At 40.3% G+C, this 21,678-nt stretch overlaps 1 protein-coding gene across 8 annotated transcripts in view; it reads left to right on the top strand.

Moving 5' to 3' along the window:
• The window catches only part of tnr (tenascin R (restrictin, janusin)), a 173,428-nt gene that overhangs the window by 55,954 nt on the left and 95,796 nt on the right, over positions 1 to 21,678 (top strand). For 5 of the 8 annotated variants that reach the window (XM_053883868.1, XM_053883862.1, XM_053883863.1 and 2 more), the window contains exon 3: positions 1 to 34. Coding sequence is in view for 4 of the 8 variants with exons in the window: in XM_053883862.1 (XP_053739837.1) it covers positions 1 to 34 (34 nt within the window). In the remaining 4 variants the exon portion in view is untranslated. Of the gene's footprint in view, positions 35 to 17,799; positions 17,843 to 21,678 lie in introns of all 8 variants that reach the window. The other 3 variants (XM_053883865.1, XM_053883866.1, XM_053883867.1) reach the window with 1 other exon arrangement.

Genomic DNA, 21,678 nt, shown 5'->3' with positions numbered 1-21,678 from the left:
CCGACACAGACGACAGCAGCCTGGTGTAACCAAGGTGAGTCGCTGCATTATGTCTTGTATTTGGAGTGCTTACGAGCCATCAAAGCATTTGTGCAGAGTGCTCCTTCATTTTTCCGATTGAGAAGGTCCAATGGTTAATTTCTTTTTCTTGCTATTTTGTAGCTTTGTTTTTTTTTCAAACATGACTATATAAAGCGTCCTTGGAGAGTCCACTGATATTTCAACATCCGTCTTTGAATCTTTAAGAGTCGATCTGTGAGGTTCTTAATCCTGAATTAGTGTGGAATAATGCTTAATTGCTATTCATTCATTCTTCATGTTTTTTATCAAATATGGTTTGATGTCCTCAGTTGCCAGCTTGTCCTCTCAGTGTTCTTGAATCCAGTTGTTATGGTTGCGCTACTCTCTAGTTTCACTGTGAAAGGTGATCGTAGTGTTCATCTACTTCAGCTGAAGCCAAGCCTTCACTCTTAATGTTAGGCTTTCACTGTGCTCTCTTGTAGCAACTTCCGCTCCTTTCATTGAACTGTGTGGGGCTGCTTGTTCTGCATGGCACTTCTTTGTAACTATAATTCTTTGTGAATATTATAACGGTGTGGAATCAAACAGTCTTTTAATGTTGCGGAAACACTTTTTTTTCCAAGTGCATGATTGTTATCAAGATTCTTTTTTACGTCTTTGACTTACTGTTGCAGCTGTTGTACGACTTGTGGAGGTTATTCTTTGAAATCTTCGGCAAATATGTAGCTCTGATTTGTCGGGGGGGAACGGTACTTCAATGATCATCAGGATAATTGCTCTGTGTAAGTTTCATTATGTATAAACCAAAGCACAGTCGTAGTTGTGGAGAGACAAATATGATCTTGATGTATTTAGATTATATCAATCAAAACCAAGCGATGCACGTGACCCGACCCCGAGTATTTATTCATGATGTTCTGATGAGGTTTCATGAAGCAGTGTCCCCATTTTTAGAGCCCCCAAGATGGCACTTTCTGCTGCAATCTTTGGGTTTGAACTGAAGTCATTTTAAAACCGACAATGCCACCGACACAGCTCTTTAAATGAAGACAGTTTGATGAAACCTCATAAGCCCATCAGTGGTATTTACCAAGCTTGTTCTCTTCACCTGCAAGAAGCTCTCTGCAGCCAAACTTGAATCCTGCAATCCAACGTTTGTATTAAAAATGCACCTTTTAAAGATGAATGTGAATTTCACACACGTTTTCCTGAATTCATTTGACATTTGACAGAGCTCAGGGTTTCTGTGGAAGCGCCTGTGCCCCAACACAGATCAAATCATCATCATCACACCATGCAGTGACTCACACTAGAAACGTTTTTTGGTGTGGAAACAGAGGCGTTGCATGCCATCACTTCACTTGAGATTTGCAATGCTACGATAATGATGGTACATTCATAGAGACCAATGCAACTGAGACACCGTTGATATATGTTTCAAAGTTACACATGATTTTAAGTCTCCGAATAGTGGTTTATGTTCTAAATTTTAGTATTTTTTTAAAATTTTTGTTGACTGATTTCCTGTATGAACATCATCGCAACTGCAACTTGATCAAGACCGTGGCTGTGGCTATGAATATTTTTGACAGTGTTAAAGTGTTGGTGTATTATTATAATACAGTCGGTTATTGCAACAAAGATATTCACAATGGAATTTCAGGTCACTTATTTAGTAGTAGTAAACATCAAACCTTCTCTATATCAACAACTAGACATTTGACAACACATTCTATACAGTATTTTGAAATATACAGTATTTAAAAGCGTTTTTAAGTTAGAAGGTTTCAATTTAAAGACAGCTAGTCTCCATTGTGGTTAGTTTGCTTTCATGCAGGGAGTCGCTGCAGGTCACCTTCTTTTCAACTTTTGCCGGTATAGAAAAAAAATCTCATCAAATGTGGAGATAAATGTTTGGTATCAGCCAGTGAGCCGACGCTGCTATTGTGGCCCATCAAGGCAAATATCGATTGAAACTTCGCTCAGTAGCATGAACACTGACCTGAAACTTTATTTTAAAAGACAGACATGTCTTCCGCCAGTGTTTCGTCTCCCACTTTTATTTGAGCAGACTGGTGCACCAGATCCAATATATGTAGTCTGAATAAAAACCCTCTCAGTTTGGGGGTCACAGTCGTGGGCAGGATGCATCGTACTGCTGTGCATGTTTGACTTGCTAATTACTCCTCATAGGAACCCAGGCATTGATTCTTGCAAATCCTTATTGATTTTAACAGGACGGCACTGTTTGACATTTGTGCTCAACAGCACGGTGACATATTACATCCTTTGGATGCCGACAGGTTTTCACATTGGGTATGATTTTACCCTTCCCATGTACGTGGGTGAGGTATGTGACTTCATGGAGAAAAGGTGAAGACGAACAACAACACTGCTGCGCTCCCTTTTTGGCCATGAAGCCTAATCTGAAAACATTGATTTGGGTGCAGGAAACCGCGTGTGCTTACTTGCACATCCAGATAACCAAAGGCTATTGACAAACTGTTTGTTCTTGTTGGATAAAATCGCAACACTTTTCTCCCTGTGGTCCGAACAGATTACAACAATGAAAGGTCAGAGAGACACAATCTTTATTTAAATATGCATGAAAATCAGCCAAAATGTTCGGAATGATGGCTGCAAGCATTGAGAAGAAAACATCGTTGACGCCTGATTTTTAAAAAATAATTATAAAAATAAGAAATAATTATGATACATTTGAGCTATTAGTGAGCGGTGTTCATCACAAACTAGTCAGTGTCATTTCCTGGTTTGTTGGATTTTTGCTTTGCTCCCTTCCATGATTTTTCATCTGTGAGCTTTTCTGAAATCTTTCTGCAGAACTATTCCTTATCACAGGTCAAACAACATAGTTTAGCAGAGCAACTCGCTACAAGGAACGTCAATCGCAGGTTTCTTGCTGGAGGATACGCGGAGAAACAAGGGTGAGCCACCTTTGGCTGTGTGAGAAACTAGACAAGTTCAGGGCCAGAGTACAAAATATATTTTCCTCTTAAGTATACCCTGGGTCAGTATGGTTTTGTGTCTGGGAAATACTGATCAAAATCCTAAAGATTTTGCCTGCAAGAAAGCATTGTCAAGAATCAAAATAGACCATCTTAAAATAAAAAAGTCTGAAAATTCTAAAGGAAACTTTTTCTATTTTCAATCTGAATCACAAGAAGTGGCTTTATGGATTTATGGAACAGTGTCTCAGTAGGTGTGGCTCTCTGTCAAAAACTGACACACGGTTTCCTTTAAAAAGTTCAATGGCAAAGATGATCAGAGCTGAGAGTGCCATGTGGTGGCCTCTGAAAATGAGGACACTGTTTCATGAAACCATGTCAGCCTGCGATGGGCAGATGAGGTTTCATGAAACAGTGTCCTGACTATCAGAGGCCACCAGATGGCACTGTCTGCTGTAAAATGTTTGGAGTTGACTAATTCAACGAGACCTAACATCATTCCTAAACCAGGAGCGCCGTCTAGTGGCCTCTGAAAATTAGGACACTGTTTCATCAAACCTGCAATACCATTGTACTCAGCTTTGAAATCAATGATAATGAATTGGAATTTTTTTATTTGTTGTTGCTTTTGTTTATGTAATTTACATTGAAAATCTTGTCTTATTTTGAGATTTTTCTTTCCTGTCATATTGAACAGTACTTCAATATTATATATATATATTATATATATATATATATATTTGTCCCTGTCCATCTTTATAATCTTATTTATCTCGACTTTCGTGGACATTCCATTTTTTTTTCAGTTTTTTTCTAAAATGTGAAGCCCTATTTAAAACCATGATTCATATACTCCTCCTCAACACTCAGAATATAAGAATATAAGAATATCATAGCTGCTTGCTTGTGACCTTGACTCTGCCACTCTTTATTTGCAGTATGTCAAGTCCATAAGGCTAAATATTATTTGCAGTGTCAATTGTGTACACAGATGTGCCGACTACAAAATACCATACTCAATCAGTAATTGATCGATTAAAGACATTGTTTTGGGTCGTCAGTTCACAAAGTGTTATTAAAACACAATCCTTCATTTACTGTCTGATGGTACTCACTAGGGATTCTCTGATCAGGATTTTTTACTGCAGATCACCGATACAGATCACATGAATTGACTCTGAATTTGTCATCAAAATGAGACCTTCTGTGTACATGATGTGAAAAAATGAACCATTAAATCATTTAAATCAGATCAGATATTTCATTCATGCTATATGTCTTGTACTGTAGCATATTTGACAATAAAGTTACCGAACCTAACCCAAATTCAGACACGTTTTTATATACCTCTTCGAGGAGGCAAACAATAGAATTCAACCTTGCAGAATGCAGCAACTATTCTGTCAAAAGGACAACTGAAAAAAAAAATGATTTGACACGTTACAGTTTGGTGAGTCTCTTGAGACTTCGCTATGTCCGTGAAATATTTACATACTGGCGGCTTGTAGCGGGACTTTGAGACAGACAGACAGGCAGGGGTCTAACATTTCTTCACTCACTATTTATGTATCCATTGAGGGGGTGTTCACTAAACATATTTAGTATTTATAGTTGTATATGTTTAAAGTTTAAAGTGATCTAGAAGTGTAACTGAGATTTTAATCCCACAACCCCATCATTAATAGTGACTCGACAACACCGTCAACAGAGACAAGAAGTGACAAAGACGGAGAGTCTTATTCAGGGAGCTTGACACCAAAGTTAAAGGGACAGAAAGTAATGGAAAGGCTAGAAAGTTTGAAAAAAAGAGAAGAAAGATGGATGAACAACTCAATTGTGAGGGATCAGGGCTGAGCATTGCATGCATATTAAGCTTCTGAAGGAAATATACTTTAATTTGCTTGTGTAATGAGACAAGCAGTCACCGCTTGTCTCACTGCCTTTGTGCGATCTACCTTCATCATCTTCCTGGTTACTGCGGTGTAATCAGGACTGACTGCATTTGTAAGTGGTTCCTGTCGTCATGGTGAAGTCAAGTCGCGATCATGTAACGCAGACCTGGGCAAAGTGCGGTGCTGGGACCATATGTGGCCCTTTGCCTGTGTTTTTGTGGCCCTCATGAGGTCAGACTAAAACTATACAACTGTCATTTGTTTTATCCTGCTTCCGTTTCAGCCAGTACTGGTTAAACAGTACATACAACACGTTCATGACTAAAATTTTGTTTCTTCTTTTTGTTTGTCATTTTAGTATGTTGAAAGAAAATTCTAAATTTGTTTTGAAATAAATTGCCTTTTTATCTTGGGTCCATAGTTTTATTATGATTTATATTCAAATAAAATGCATGTTTTATAGGTATTTACACTCCTTAATATCCTTGCTTCCATTAGATATTTAATCGTTTATTTCGTCCTTGTTACTTCAGATTTTTTTCCCGTCACATTTCGTAGTCTTCGCCCTCCTTTCTTTTGGCATGATGGCTCCCCACAACATTCACAGTTTATAATGTGGCCCTTTAGGAAATTTAACTGCCCACCTCTGATGTAGTGGGTGTTTTCTTTATGATAAATACAACATTCATTTTGACTTTGAGATTAAAAACTTTGAGCTTATAGGTTGTGTTTCTTTAAGACTTCTAAGGTGAAGCTCAGAGTGCAACCTCACTTCATGTTTAAAGTCAGCTTCTAGTAATTGAGTATTTAGAAACAGTAATAAAACCATTGATTTAAAAACTAACCAAATTTGTGTCATGCTGGTGTGAAATAAAATAAGAATAAATCAATAAAAAATACATTCCTTTTCTTGTCATAATCCTTACATACATGTCAATTTTGTTCCGCCTGTGAACTGAGCTTAAGAGTGGCCCCTTGTGTGATGAAGTTTGACACTCCTGCATTAAACAATCCTAATTTGGCTCGTGATAATTACGGAAAATTGCATTAAACTCCTGCCGCCAGCAGAGCTGAGTCTGCTGAGTGGAGCTGAGGTGGGGTGTTCAGTGGGTCAGAGAAGGGGGCAGCACATCATGGTCCATATTCAGATGCTCAGTCCGGTTTAATTGCAGATCAATACAGTGGTGAGTCATGACCCGCTGTGCCTCCTGTCCTTTGTAATGACTTTGCAGATGTTTGCTATTCGGGGGTGACCTGTGTGTAATTCACAAAGCCCTGACAAAGATGTGTCTGGGTGATTGCTATAAGCATAAATGAAAGAGAACATCTAGCTCAAGATGAAATCCATTTTTTGGAAGTGTAATTGAACACTGTATTTGAGGTGCTCTCATCCTGACCTCCTCCTTCTTCTTCTTCTTCTTCTACTGGCCGTATGCTCTAAAAAGACAAAGTCAAACGGCCCAATAGCATTTAATTGCTGTGGTTTTTATTTGGTGGGCTCAGAAGTAATAGCCACTCAGCACTCCTGTCCACAAGATAGATGCCGCCGATCCTTGTCTGGGAGTTGCTGGCAGCGTGGGAGCTCACCCAGTGGCTCCGAAAGCGCAGGTGAAGTAATAAAGGAAAGCGACTTGCTGAGGGGAAAGGAAAGAATCATGCAATAGATTTCATTTCCTTATTGGAAACGAGTCACCTTGGGTCATCAAACCCACACGTGTACGAACACGGCAACGCATCTGCTATGAGGTGAAGGATGAAATACTAAAGCACATAAACAGGGTCGGAGGGAAGTGTCAACTTATTAGCAGCAATCACTTCGCCGCTGTGACAAGTCCACTCATGCACTCGCTTCCTGTCACTGTCAGGATGTTGTCACTGGTGCAGTGGGGAATCAAAATGATCGCTAGTATAGTGAAAACATGTCAAATAACACTATTAGCTCGCTCCTTTACCTCTGTTTTCACTGTCACTCCACGTCAGCTATCATCTTCACGTACCTGCAGTCAGTCGGAACAAGATTTTACACCCACACAGAACATTTTTACCATCACAAAAAAATGCATATTCACTCTAGCTGTAGTTCAAAAAGTGAATGCAAGAGTATCTCCAAATATTGTTTTCCATAATGCCCCGATATTTTTGCTCCATGAAAAAATATTAATCTAATTTCCAGGCGAATATAGCTGATGTGAAATTTACACCAAACGCAGACTCTTAAATTGGTGCGAGTCAGCACTTTTTAAAAGGAACAATGATCTCCTCAGGCTGAATTTAAGTAAGATTAACTCCCAGAATACAGTGCTTTAGATGATGTTTGAGGAGCGGCATTAGATCAGATAACTCCCAGACTTCTTCAGTGTTATGGTCAAAACCACTAAAATGAACTCAGAGGGCTGCTGAAGCTTCCGTGGAGTTGCTTCCCAGCACAGTACCACAGTACGCACGGAAGGCGTCACCGTCATGCAGAATGGAAATGAAGTATGGATCACAGTTACTTATGTGATTACTGAGGAGCTGAAGCATGTCACAAGTTCACTCAAGAGTTTAATTGCATTCCATGTGATTGGGATTTGTTTGTCTCACCACACGATAGAAATTCAAATTCCGACTCTGTGAAAAAGCAATTACTTGCTTTGCTGCTTAACTGTTAAGCGGCTCTTATTATCTAGTTAAAAGGATTTACAGGTTTAATATGAGGGGAAGCTGTTTTGCCTTTACCGTGTTGCTTGTTAGTACAAATGATCCCCGCCTGGAAATATTTGCTGTGGAGCTATTAAATGAATTGATATTGTCGATGCAACACAGGGTTGTGTAGACCTGGAAGATACTTTAAAAGTGAAACATTAATATCAAAAGTGAAACGGATGCATCAGCATTGAATAGGAAAGAACAATAGGAGGACACCTTTGGAATCCCATCTGCTGCTGTTTTCTCCTCAGGTAACCAGGGACAGCAGATAGACATTTGCTGCTTCATTTGTCAGTGATGCCTGTAAGTGGTGTCCATCAATGAACTCTGTAGCTGGAGGTACAGTCCTTGCGACTTTACTTGGACGTTTGCGGCAGGGCTACAGTTGCATTTACAGCTTAGGTTCATTTGGATTGTTTTAGTTGGGCAGCTGTGGTAATAATGGAGAGGGTCTTTGACTTGTTGACCTTAGTATCTCATCACTCTTTTCTTCCAAGTAGGTGGTGCTGCCACTTTCCCTGGACTGAAACCTTGAGTTCTGGATGGGAGGTCTCACGGTCAATGGGATCAATATAAGCTTCTACCATGATTCCAAAATGGAAATCTTGGGGCCTTGATCATAACCTTGATCGTGAGCGAATGGTGGTACATGAAGTTGACAGACATAGTAGTGCAGAATCCTCCTTCATTTGGACTGTCAGTGGTCTGCCATGGTGAAGAAAAGCTGTCACCGATGTTCCCGAAATTCGGGTAAACATCACTGATATGAGGCAAAGGGATAAGATTCTTCTTCACGGTGCCTGGACTCTCCCTTCAGGGGAAGGTGAGGACAAGACATATAGTGGAACCACTGCTCCTCCATCACGAAAGCCGGTTGAGTTGGCTCACATGGGTTTTAAGATGCCTCCTCGCTGTAGGCACCCATGTGACAGAGAGTCTGCCCTGGGACTCCGTGAGGAGACTATGCCTCTTGGTTGGCCGGGCAATGCCTTGGATTTTCCCTGAACTAGAGGGTTTTTTTTGGCAGATGGTAGTGCTAACCCAACTTGGATAAACCAACATATCACTCTCACTCTTAAGGCGTTACATATTGAGGATTGTCAAGTAGATTTTTGTGTCCCAACATCACGCAGAAGTCAGACATTTTGATAGAACATAGGCTGTGTTTCACTGAAATGCCCTTGGAAGTGAGCCATGGGATGGCGCTCCTTTCCTTCTACATGTAACAATGTCCTCCATGTCCTCACCCCCGCCTGGAATGCCTATGCATCTGGGTTGCATGGTCACGAGAGGCACCGTGTGTACCAATTGACAACAAAAGTAAAGTAACAGTGAGAGCTCATGATCATCACCCGTGTCCTCAAACTTTTGTGTACCACAGCATTTGACACTGAAGTCCAGTGGACGATTGTCAGTACAGTTTGTGACACCTTGTGTTTTGGATAAACGCAAGAAGATGTACTGTACATACAAACTGCCCTCAAATGGTGCACAGTGGCCACCTAATATCAGTGCCTCATAATCCAGTCTTCTCTAGCCCTGTTGCAGCATAAGCGGCCCCAACACAAAGATTTTGATCCTCACTTCTGCTTTTCCGTGATTTTAGTCAAAGAATTGCGTTGTAATGGCATTTTACTTTTCGCCAATGGATGTTTAAATAGAACAGGTTTGGCAGCTACCATTCTGTCACGCAAGAACACAAGTGGGTCTAGATAAGTCCGGGCTCCCGCGGCGCATCAGGCAGACATTTGTCCTAGATGAGTCGGTGGCGTGTCGCTTCATGGAAAAAAGCCTCTGGTGAATACAACTTTCCATTACTGGTGACCTCGTCTGTAAATGGCTTCCCTGCTGATAGTTCTCACAGCTGTACCGATCAACTGGTTTCTAGGTAATAGAGGCATGCAGTGTAACCTCCCAGTGTAGATACTCCCCCTCCCTAAAAATAGAATAATGTATTCCTTTTTTTTTCCTTAAGATGTTTCAGTTGATGGATGATATCTGGCGGAATTGGGAGCTTCTTCAGTCTCGGGAACCTCGGGTATAAAACAATGTCATCTCACCGCTGACTTCTTGTCACATTTGTCATGTTTTTTTGTGCTTCCGTACTCGTCCCTGGATAATGACGGCATATTCTTGTGCAGTCAGCATCTTAGAGATCATTGATCATATTATGACTAGAGAGCGCGTTGGAATTGATTGGGGAGCTTCTCTCAGAGATTTGTTTTCTTTCACAACTCGCAAATCAATAGTCTGAAAATAACAAATTATCTGGTATCAGGTTATGTGCTCATTGCCATCTATCACCGCGAGTCACCCTGCGTGCGACTTGTTCATTTAGCAGAGTGCCGTGGTGAAATTTGGTGTCACAACAAAACAAAGGAATCAATGTCGAGACACTTTTGATCTCTGCTTGTGCTACAGCAGGTACTGGAAACGATGACAGGACAGAAATAGGAAACTCCAGCAGAGGGAGGGCGTTAACAACACCACACATAATACAAGCGAGCGCACACTTTCATCTCTTTCAGAGGATAATTTCAGCTTTATTTATAGTTGTAAAGTCATCAGATATGCCGGCGCTGAGAAGAGAAACGACCCAGATGGTTGGCAGACTTTGAGTTTTTGCAACATGAAATGCAGCTTTTACTGTGACACTGTTTATCATTTTAAAACTGTGAAACACTGAGGAGTCATGAGGATAAACACAGATGTAGCATCACATGCCTGTGTCCTTGGTGCATACCCGTGTTGCAGTAAAATGAACGTCACTGCCTTGATCTACAGTTTTATTTGTGATCCAAACCATGCACATTCTCATGGAACTAGATCAAGGCTTACATTTCAAAAAACACTTAGTTTTCCTCTTGACTTTTGACTTTTTAAAATAAATATTGAGCTGCCTTTTTTTTAACTTGTAAGGCGAGCCGTATTTATTTGTGCTGCAAGAAAGGATAAAACATTGAAAAGGAAACTCTGAATCAGAAGCACAGTTAAACAATGACGATCGTGGCGATTTAAATGAGGGAGCGTGGCCTGTCATGACCTTGCTTGGTTCTGACAACCTGCCCCGGATGACCTGAGATTTCTGGATGCTTTCTGTCTAACCAGTGTAGCCTTGCACACCAATGGCAGGGTTTTAGAGTCACACAGAGTGCCAGAGTAGTGATTTAAGAACTGTTGTGATGTGTCCTACTTTCCTAGTGTAATGTAGTAATGCAATAATGAAACCTACCCATGTTTTTCTGTCTCGTCTTGAGAGCAACCCTTAAATTCTTGCTCAGTCTTTAAGGTTGTAGTCAGCTACATGTGATCTGTGGCTGACCTCAAAAGATAATGATCTAACGTGTAGGGATTTTCTGACCCGTCCACTTGTTAAATTGGTGCACTTGTTTAGTAACGCTAATGCAGCATGGCCAGGATCGGATAGTTACTTTGAGACAGGTGTTTCTACCACCAATAGGGGTGGAATACCAACTGTTTTTGGACACCTTGCTTGGTGTGCTTAAGAGGGCTGAAAAAGGTAGTGGACGTGAGTGAGCGAGCAAAATCTCAACTGAGTTCGGATTGCTGCCATTGTTGTTCATGATCGTTCCTGAACTACGACTAATATCAACCAGGGGCGAAATGAAACCAGGGTGGAATGTGAGTCAATACCACCACCATGGAGGTGATATTTGTCAGATCTGGTTTGTCTGTCTGTGTTCAAAACAAGTTCTGGACGGATTTGGACATTTTCAGGAATGTGTGGACTTCACAAACTGCCTGAATTATATATTGTTCATGCATGTATTTAGATGGGATCACTTTTTGCGGGAGGTTTGCACTCACTGAGTGCTTCTCCAGTTGTGTTTTTCAAGCTCAAATTCATCATTACCCCATGAAACAAGATCTTCTATCTGAAAGATTTGCTCACAATATATAGGAACTTTCCAGACCAAAGAATGGACAGCGATGTCAATGGGGAGCTCTGAAATTATGTGCAGTCACAGCAACTTTCCCTTTTCTCCTTTCGCCCACTCCTCGATTATAAATGTCCAAATTCTGATTATTTAAGTGCATAATAGACTAAAAAGCAGAACTCTCTAGTGCAGCACTCTGTCACCCGAACACTATACTGGGCAAAAATAAACAAACATGGCTGACCGTGAAACACGCCTCTCTCAACTCTATTCAGTGTATTAATGAGTCATAGGTCATCTGTGGCCACACACACAAAGATTCCACCCACCATCCCTTACTCCCCTCCCAAACATCATCTGTCAGTCTGCGCCCATGTGAGGAGCTCCGTAACAAAACAACAAGCGCTCACTACACACAGCCACCCTGGAAACTACTCACGGAGCATCATCATGAAAAAGATGTTCTTATTTTATCATCATTTTTTATTTAGCATATACATAGTTGGGGGGATGTTCCACTTGAAATATTCTGTGCTTTTTGCAAATGCATATTTTGTTAAAATCTTTGCAGCCTGGAGCTTTTTTAAGGGAAAAACTGACTTCATTTTTTCATAATATAATTTGCATTTTTTGCTGGCATAATGTCATTTTTGGAATTATGCAACACTGGAATTACACTCAAAATTGTCACCCACAAATGACACTAAAGTATTGCTTTGTTTGTGATGATGAAAAAATAAATTGTCATTGAAATGATTTGTGAAATGCTATTATGGCGGTCTGAAATGTTCCCTCTTGAATTATTCCATATTCACAGCAGCATGTATTTTGTGTGATGAGTATCAATGATGAAATGTCAGCCTGGCATTTAATGAAGTCTGATTGAATGTCAATAACCCCCCAAAAGCCCGTTTTGTCTTCAGCACCATTAATAGTTGAGGAGTATGAACATGCACCTGTTGAGTGTTTCACGCTGCCTGCGTCCTCACATTTCATTTTAATGAAATGTTCACTGCCGGAGCCTCTGTGTTGGCTGCTCAGCCAGTTGTATAAAATTTGACTCACAACGTCTCGGTGTTGTGTGCGACCATGTTGAATGAGCTCTCCGTCGTTTTTCCTCATTGCTTTGATTTTTATCGTCCGTCCTGATCCAACTGGAGGGAGATTCGATTGAAATTGATTGACTCGTGCTCTTTGGCTTTCTCTCACGCTCTTTACAACCCCAGTCCTTCAGGGAAATCACGGTCACAGATCTGCAATCTGCAGCTGCAGTTAGGGATGTTTAGTGTGGAGGTGTGTGCGTGAGAGAGAGACGGTGTGCATGCTTTCTTTCTCCTGCATCTCCACGAGAAAATCCCTCAGAAACTCCAGTCATCTGAATATGTCAGCCTGGAGCTCAGTAAACATGATCTCTTGTCAATATGAGAAAATGAGTTTTGAAAAACAAACAAACAAAAGATCATCGGTAAATGTGCTTATACTGAAGTGAATCATGGTGTGTACTTATGTGTATTTATTAGCAGTGTAAAGAAATGGAAACCTCGAAACAATATGAAAACAATACAACCACAATATGAAATTATTATTACATATTCTCGAAAAAACAAGAGAAATGAATAATCGAGAGCAATTTGACAGCCAGAGTGTGCACAGTTTGATCATTGTGTTTTACACTGCAAATAAAGAAAACATGAATGCAAATTCTAATTCACCAATTTTTATTCATTTTTTTAAAATGATGTTTTGAAGATTAATCTCACAATGTCAGGCGGGCTCAAAATGATTGACAAAATGGGCATCTATACAATATTTCTGACATATAAACCAGGACACGACACACGTTTATTGTGAATATTCCCTTTTTCATGATTGACCATAATATTTTGTTTAAAGTTCATTGCACAGAGAACCTGTTTTTCCATGTACAAGTAACATCCGACTTACGACCTGCTTGACTTAGGTCCACCCGTACTTACGACCACAGCCAGCAGATGCTTATTTATTTATTTATTTTATTCAACGTAGCAGCCCGGAAACGCGTACGACAGTCACAGCAGCACAGCATCCCAGCATCTCACTCTCACACAGCCATCTACCACTACAATAGTACCGATAACCCTCGCGTCTGCCATTTTGCATTCGACTTACGTCCTGTCTCATGGGATCCAATCTCTTACATCCAATCTGATCGGATGCACTTGTACATGGCATGGAATCCAAAACAAATTATGAAGGAAAGACATTTTAACGTAAAATTTTTTCCCCCTTCATTTCTCGTCGTGGTGTTCCAACGTTTCTTGAACTCTGGCTCTTTGCTGCTTATAGCTACCGGCATAAGTATCTCCCACAGAGATTACGTATCAACGAAAAACGGGAATCTAATGAAATTGTTTTCAAAAACTGCACTACAGTCGCTTGAAACTCTTAAATAAAGAAGCGGCTGCTCCGAGAATCGTGAGTCACCTTAATTATCGCAGTTTTGTGGCTTTGGTGCCAATATAGGGTAAACAGAGATCGAGCCAAGAGTGATTCAAATTATACGTAAAAATGTAATCATTATAATAAATAATAATAATAGAAAAAAAACATTCAATCTGATATTTGTTCAAACTGGACTACTGATGTTAGACTTTCCCACCCCAGACTTCTGCTCCATAGTGGACTGCTGCCCATGGGGCATCATGAATATAAATGTGTGCACTCAGACTGAGATATATTTTTGAGACATAAATTTGGACGAAGAAGAGGAAACGTGTTTCAACAGGATAATTCTGTGTTGATAGATTCTGCCCGTTCTTCCCTCTTTTGTTTGTACACATTCGATTTACATAACACACAGTGCTTATTAAAAGTTTGGCAGTTGTGTCTTCCATTTCTCAACCTCCCTGTTGTGACTAATGAAGTTTTTTGCTGTATCTCTTCCAGCATGCTGCTGGGATTAATTGCAGCAAAGTTGCTTGCCGTGTGATGGATTGATTCCTGCCAACTGCTTTAATTCCCTCAAATTCTGATCCATCACCGCAGCCTTCTTGCTGTGTGATGTAGTTCATGTACATGTCATTGTGAGGATGGAACGCATCTTACACTCAATTAACTCTGTGATTTTTACTTGGACACGTGGACAGACAAGGTTCACGAATGCAGTTAATGAGGGCAGGAGGAGGATAGGTGTGACTCGGGAGGAGGAAGCTGACTTGTGCGGCTGTAAGAAGAATTGGTTTTAATGGAGGTTTTTGTGCTTCTTTCATTTTAAGAAAGCACCTCCTTGTTCGATGATATGAATAAACTGCTATGTTTTAACTCGGCAGTAGCCGGAGATGATGATGATGATTTTCAAACAACATTTCCAAGTCCAAAATGCTCCTGTGATACGAGTCACTGACCATATTGGCTTCTTTATTATTGCTGCCAACAAATTAGTTTCTGACTGTGGAAAGAGCTTCTGTGGAGAAATGCTGAGGGATAATCGAGAGAGACTCTTTCTGTCAGCCACTGTAATTACAGCATGAATGAAAGGTCTCCATCAGTCGTACGTTATCATTGCGATGAAACGCTCCCTTCCAAAAAAAACAAAGCAATTATTGACTTGCCCTTTTGTTAGGTGCATTTTTCACTAATTGCTGTTTGTTTTTGGAGTGAAATTGCTTTTTTGATGAGGAAATGTATTTCTTTTTAAATGGTGTTTTTTTTCATCAAAACATAATGATCCAGAACTTGAACAGTGGGGCAGGAGAAATATGTCGGTGGTCCGGGATCATAATTCTGTTGGTGTTTATTTTGACACATTATGTTTTTCGACAGAGCACTAATGTCATTTAAAACAAGGTGGAACTGCGGAGCTGCTAACATCGCTAGCATGACTGAGGATCACCTTTCTTGTCCTTCAACTCCGATTTGTGCCATTCTGACCTCAAGTCATATGACATCAATACAGTTTTATCGTCTTTATTTCTGCCTGTAAGAGAACATGTTTGTCCAAGAACTTCTGTTCTGTAGTTCTCACATGCGCATTCCTGCTGTCTCGACTTGAATATTCTGGATCCAAGAAACATGCCTTTTTATGATTGGGAAACAATGATAAACTTTGATGCCATTTTTTGCGATGTTTATTCAAGTCAATGAGTGCCGCATGAAGAACTACAAACACGAACATAAATGATAATATGCTTTTCTCACGCACTCGTATGAAAACATTATAGTTTTGTCCTTCATCACCTTGATGCTTCACTTTTTCATTTTCTTTTTTTGTTTGACACTACCTTTGCCATCTGGTACACCCACGACACAACATAACAGCCATGATGGTGGGATGTTTGCGAAAAAGTTAGCTGCTGCTCTTATCAATTTTTCTGGGCGGAATAAAGTATTAGAGTTTGTCCCATTTTTTGTGAGGTGCAATAAGGATAAAAATATGAATATACAAATCTTATTCTATAATCATGTCAACTGTCAACATTATTGCCTTATTTTTTACGATACCTCTTTGGTCCTTCTTATCCCAGTTAGCATGAAATAAAATAATACAGTAACAATAGTCCCAAGACTGAAACAATGAAAAAAAAAGAATGATTCAAATAGGAAGCGATGGTCAGGAAACCAGAGGATTACTTCTTAATGATGAGGAGATGAATCGATATGAAGGACTGAATGCTAACCCTTGTAGTTCACTGCTCAAGCATTCAAAATGAACAAAAAGATGACTGGAATTGTTCATTATTCTTTCTTTCTTTCCTTTTTTGTGGAGACTTTGGCTGCCATAAAGCTTCTATCCCACCATGATCCATGTGTCACTCTGTCCGCAGCCTTTCCTTGGACAATTTTCATGTTTGCTGAATTAACTAAAACCAATTTAATATGCATCTCTTATTTTCTTATTTCCAACAGCACAACAATTTCCTGTCGTTATTCATCAGAATTGGGTTTACCCTTTCAAACTGAAATTCTTCTATTTTAGAATTTTTGGTGAGGACGGGTCACAGACCTGGGAAGTGAGGGTGGTTTTTGCCTCACGTCATTGGTCATTTTGTTGCAGTTTTAGCTTGTAGTTGAAGCCATGTAGGTAATAAACATTGCGGTATATACATAGAGAAACACCGATAGAGACGACCAGTTGTCTAATCATATTGTCAAAATGGCATTCAGTTATATCTGCAGTGTTTTGATGAGGCACTAGGCATTTCAGTCGGTTGAGATTCTCACCTGGTCTAAGGGCATGGTACTGTATCCAGGCATTGTAGTCAAAAATGTGAGCCACTTCCCCAATTCTGCAGCAAAATTGCAATGTATCTGCACCTTTAGTTTAGAGTTTATATACTCAGTTTCAACATCACGTTTTCCATTGGACTTCACTTTCCAGAGTTTTCTTATTAGCACAGAACAAAAGGTGACATTTTTGGAAATACCAATGCTAAAATCGGACACCTGATCCTGTGGGCCATAAATGGCATTCGTCCCACAAGTTTGAGACCCTTGTTGTAGTTGATTCATGGCTTGAGTATGTTCTTTAACTTGATAGCAGATCAGGATGGAGGCTCAACTAAGGAATGTTCTTCCGCTTTTCTTCCCGTTTGAAGATCAAAGAGGAATTACAGCGCTCACTTTGATATGTGTTTACCGCTTGGCCAATTAAACTCATCAAATCCAAACATGTTTGTCCTGCATCCGTGTCTACATGCAAATATTGTGGAAACCCCAGCAACAGAGAAACATGGATGAGAAAAAAAAAAGAAGCATGATTTCCATATTGATAGAAGAGCCTCACTATTGTCCTGTTTTCCTCTTCTCAGTGGGTTGGGGGAGCGAGCATGCTACTGTCTATGCAAAGTGTGTGCCTGTGCATGTGCAGATCCCCTGCAGAGGCCCATTGTTCCAATATTTTAATAAAGGAGCTACTCTTCCACTGGATGAATATAAATGCTGAGTTGCAGAGCAAATACTCAATGAAAAAGTGTTTGTGCTCCGTAAAGCTTGAGGAAAACAGAAACCCATTAGTGTGAGTACGGTGCTCTGGATAATGGGAGACTATGTTTGTGTTTTTGGTGTGTGGTTGTTGATACAACCATGCTTCTTCTTGCCTCTCACCCACGGAAAGTGCGGACCCTATTAACATGATAAATGCGGAATTGTGAATGTGAAGGCGGAGTCAGATTGATGAACTTTTTTCCTACTCTGTTACTGTCATTGTCACATAGTAACCTAAAAGTGCTTCATACTACTCATACAAAATACTGTAGTGCACATGCATATTAATAAAAACAATGAAATGTAATGACTGTAAAATTCACTGGATGTTGCATTAAAACAAGATTTTTCATGCAATATTTTCTTCTTCAGGTGCATAATTGGACTTTGGACAATAAAGAACTCGGAGGAAAAGGTAGATCACACAAGCACTGGCACATATGAATTCCACTCATGTTTATTAATGCATTAATTAGCGAGCGTATTTATTCCTCTCGCTACATTGCAATGTTTAATTCATAAAATGACCTTATGAGGCTTAATGACTGCTTTGTGTGTGCGGGCTTCTTGTGCGTCTACCAAGCGAGGGATCATCGATCAAGACGTTTACTGCTAATCTCTTTGTGTGGGTAGTTCTTGCGAACTCAAGCAGATTCCACCTGCTGTTGTCATTATAAACAAACAAAGATCAAAGTAATTTAAATAAAATTAGATTTTTCCTGTACATAATAACTTGTTTGGACAGTACGAGTCTTATGAGTGTAGATCCTCACAAGATGAGGATCTACACTCATCTTGGGGATGGGATCTCCCCATCCCAAGGAAAGATTTGGGATGGGGAGATGTGGACGAGCTGTGTGGATGAAAGGGACAAAAGAGAAAGTCTTTCGTCCCTGATATCTAGACCGGATTGTAATCCACACACACGTGTCTCTCCCGATGATAACACCCAAGGAGCCGCTTCATTATCTTCACACAACTGCATTCACAGTAAAGCTGGCTAAAGTGTGGCCAAACCTCCCAGTGGGGACATTTATGTTCTTGTAAAATGTATTTTAGAGCGTCTGCGGACGCAATACCATTGTGTTCCCACACAATGAGATGAAATGACTCCAAGTGGTGGAGAAGATGATCGACGACGGAGAATCCCAAGGATTAAACAGCGTTTTTCATGAGCTTAGCTGGTCACCGCATGCCCTTGAGTTGAGAATGATAAATTATGCAGTCCACTTCTTTTTCCTTGTTTAAAATTCAGCATGATTATCGTGATCAAAAGTTTTCTTTTATTGTATCCAGTGATCTGAAAAGGAAATATACATTTCTAAGTGATTTGAAAACCGTAATGAGTCCCAGTCACACATGATGAAAGGAGCTAATATATATATATATATATATATATATATATATATATATATATATATATATATATATTTTTTTTTTGTTCTTATTTTTAAAAAAGTTAAAGATGTTTTTATAAGCATCACCCAAGGAAATGCTTAAAAGAACAATTGCTATTGTCCTTCTCTATTTTTATCGGTATAATTTCGTACACTAGACTGGAGGCAGTAACAATGCAGTGTTTTTCAACTTTCTTTAAGCCACTTTCTTTAAACACACTTCGTTCATTGAAAAAAATGCTGAGACACACCACCAATGGAACCTCAACCAAAGAGCAATTGTGCTTAGTTCTGTTGAAAATCCCTTTTAATTTGTGAAAAAAAATTGTATCTACTGACACACTGCTGTTTTGGAATGCTAAGACAGACACATTTCAGAGAATGTATCTGTTTAAAAATGTGTCCAGATAGGGGTGGGCTATATCGCAACAAAATATATCATGAACTGTTTGGATTCTTATCGCAATCTCACGTGTATTTTTGAGACTAACATGCAAGTTTCTGCTTAGCGTTTGTCCAATAGGAAAAACAAAAATATGACAATTTAGGCCAACGAACTTTAGGCCAGCTTGATAACTCCTATTATTCTTACTCCCTTTTCATATTTTGGAGCGAATTTGTTTGCTTCTGCATTTAGTTTTGAGCCAGCTTTAAAACCCCCGAAGCAAAGTTTGTCAGTCTGTGAGTGTCAAAGTTTTGAAGTGAGACATGACGTCAGCCGTTAGCTGTGTTAGCGCAGCGGTGCAGATAGTCTTCGGCATCGTGGTTCCTACAAGGGACAAACCATCATTCTGTCGTGAAAGTGTGTGAGGTCAAGTTGGAGGCGCATCAAGTTTAAAACAGGTCATTTGTGTCGGCTTCTTCGCTGTGTGTGATGGATGAATCAACATATATCTATAGTGTATAGAAAGAATGGGCTTGAATCCATGTCATCTCCTCACGTAGGTAGATCGTCAACACGTTCTACTTGTTTGTGATACCATCGTATCATCTACCTCTGTCCCTGGACAGATAAGGCGAAAGTTGCTCATTTTCCACTTGTGTGCCACGGCACACCGGTTGAACAACGCTGGCATAATGGATCGCAGAACCGTTTGCCTTCAAACTATTCACACTATTTTATCCAAGCCATGTCAGTCCAAGTGAGAGGCTGGTGCTCCCTGAGCCCAGAAACCTTCACTCGAATAGCCTTTTCTTTCATTGGCCAAGTGAGAGGCATAGTGTCTCCTGCATGTGAAAGGGAAGGGAAACATTACGTCCCCAGCCTGCCACTGACAGGACACTCCGTGGAATATTCCCAGAAGACCTTCACTATACATTTGGGCCTGCCAAGTCTGTCCAGCAACCTCCTCTGCCATCTGACCCATCTCCCTACCAGGTGGTGGTCGCTTGACAGCATCGCTCCTCTCTTCACTCACACAAGTGTCAAAGACATTTGGTTGCAAATCTGATGAATGGACTAGACTCTCTCATCGAAGGGTGTCCTCTGTCATGTGGGCGTATGGAATATTATTGTATATAGGTGATTATGGAGTTCAAGTCAATCATAGGGACACACAAAAGTTTATGAACATTTCTTGTCTGCCGTTGAAAACACTAATCCAATTAATTACAGGTTTTAAATGTATGAGTCAATGATCAAACACATTTGAATATTTTATTGCTTAAGCCAGAAGCTTAAACATCACGGTCAAAATGTTCGGTGACCAAACTCTTTAGATAAGGAGAAGGACACATATGTGTTCCCTTATGAAAATAATACTCCCTGTGATATAAAAGTGATTAACCTGTGTTATTTGGATCCAATATACATTTTCATATTCAAAAATTCATGCGTTAAAGTCGCAGCTCTGCCTTAACAATTCAATGAAGCACTAGCAGGCAGTATTTTTTCTATTAAGTTAGTGCAAGGAAGCAGTATCTTCTAAGGCTGTTGTGCGCGTGACGTGCAACTTGAGATCAGCAAGTTACAGTTTTTGTCTCATCAGTGTTTAAGTTCCGCGTGACTCCCATGAGAGTTAAAGTATATCTTCCATACTAACCTCTGGGTCGTATGGACTGAAAGACTCAAAGGCGAAACATGACATTAAACCCCTGACAAATGCAGCTCAGATGCTAAAATAACCAGGGACTGTGGTTCAGCTGTTGAGCCACTGACGTGGTAATTGAATAGTGTCCCCGCTGAGTGCTGGTAGCGCTTCTCCCTCCCCAGTCGCACCATCAACAGCCGCTGTCAATTCACTCCGCAGCTTTGCTTTATCATCCTGGCGCAGCTTATGCTATGGAATTGTCGCGAGAAAAAAGGGCGGGTGGGAGGAGGATGACCACTTTCTTTCACCTATTTATTCGCCGTGAAACGCACGGCAGAATGTGTCATTTCTGTCCCAGAAGAACCAGAATCCTTTGAACGAGGGAGATGAAAGGAGCAAAATGGCTTATGCGAGTGGAAAGGAGAGAGACTAACCGTCAAAAACTGCTTATGAGATGACATACGGGGTTGTTTGAAGTTTTTTGTCCATTTTTGTTCGGGGGCCAGAGATGTGCAAGACGGAAAGCGCCCGTCATGACAGGATCTTTTGAAGTCCTTTCCTCCCCAGCTCTGTAATCGCATGTGCGGCTCACGTATGATTTCACTGAATGGCAAATATTTTTGCTCTTCCCTTTTTATGTTATTGCTCTTCTTGTTTCATAAAGACTTTGCTGCTGCAGAAAGAACAGCGGGCCGCTCAGAAATGGAAAAGTGATTTGGCTAAAAGCTGTCTATTGTGTCATGGCAGAATAGAGGAGCAGTGGGTTTCCTCCTGCATTCTGCTGGGGAAGAGAATTGACAACATTTCTTTTCATTTTCTTCCCA

The sequence above is a fragment of the Synchiropus splendidus genome, chromosome 13, assembly GCF_027744825.2.
Source record: "Synchiropus splendidus isolate RoL2022-P1 chromosome 13, RoL_Sspl_1.0, whole genome shotgun sequence".
NCBI lineage: Eukaryota > Metazoa > Chordata > Actinopteri > Syngnathiformes > Callionymidae > Synchiropus > Synchiropus splendidus.
The sequence above is the reverse complement of the archived record's forward strand: the minus strand, read 5'-3'. Positions and strand labels throughout refer to the sequence as shown.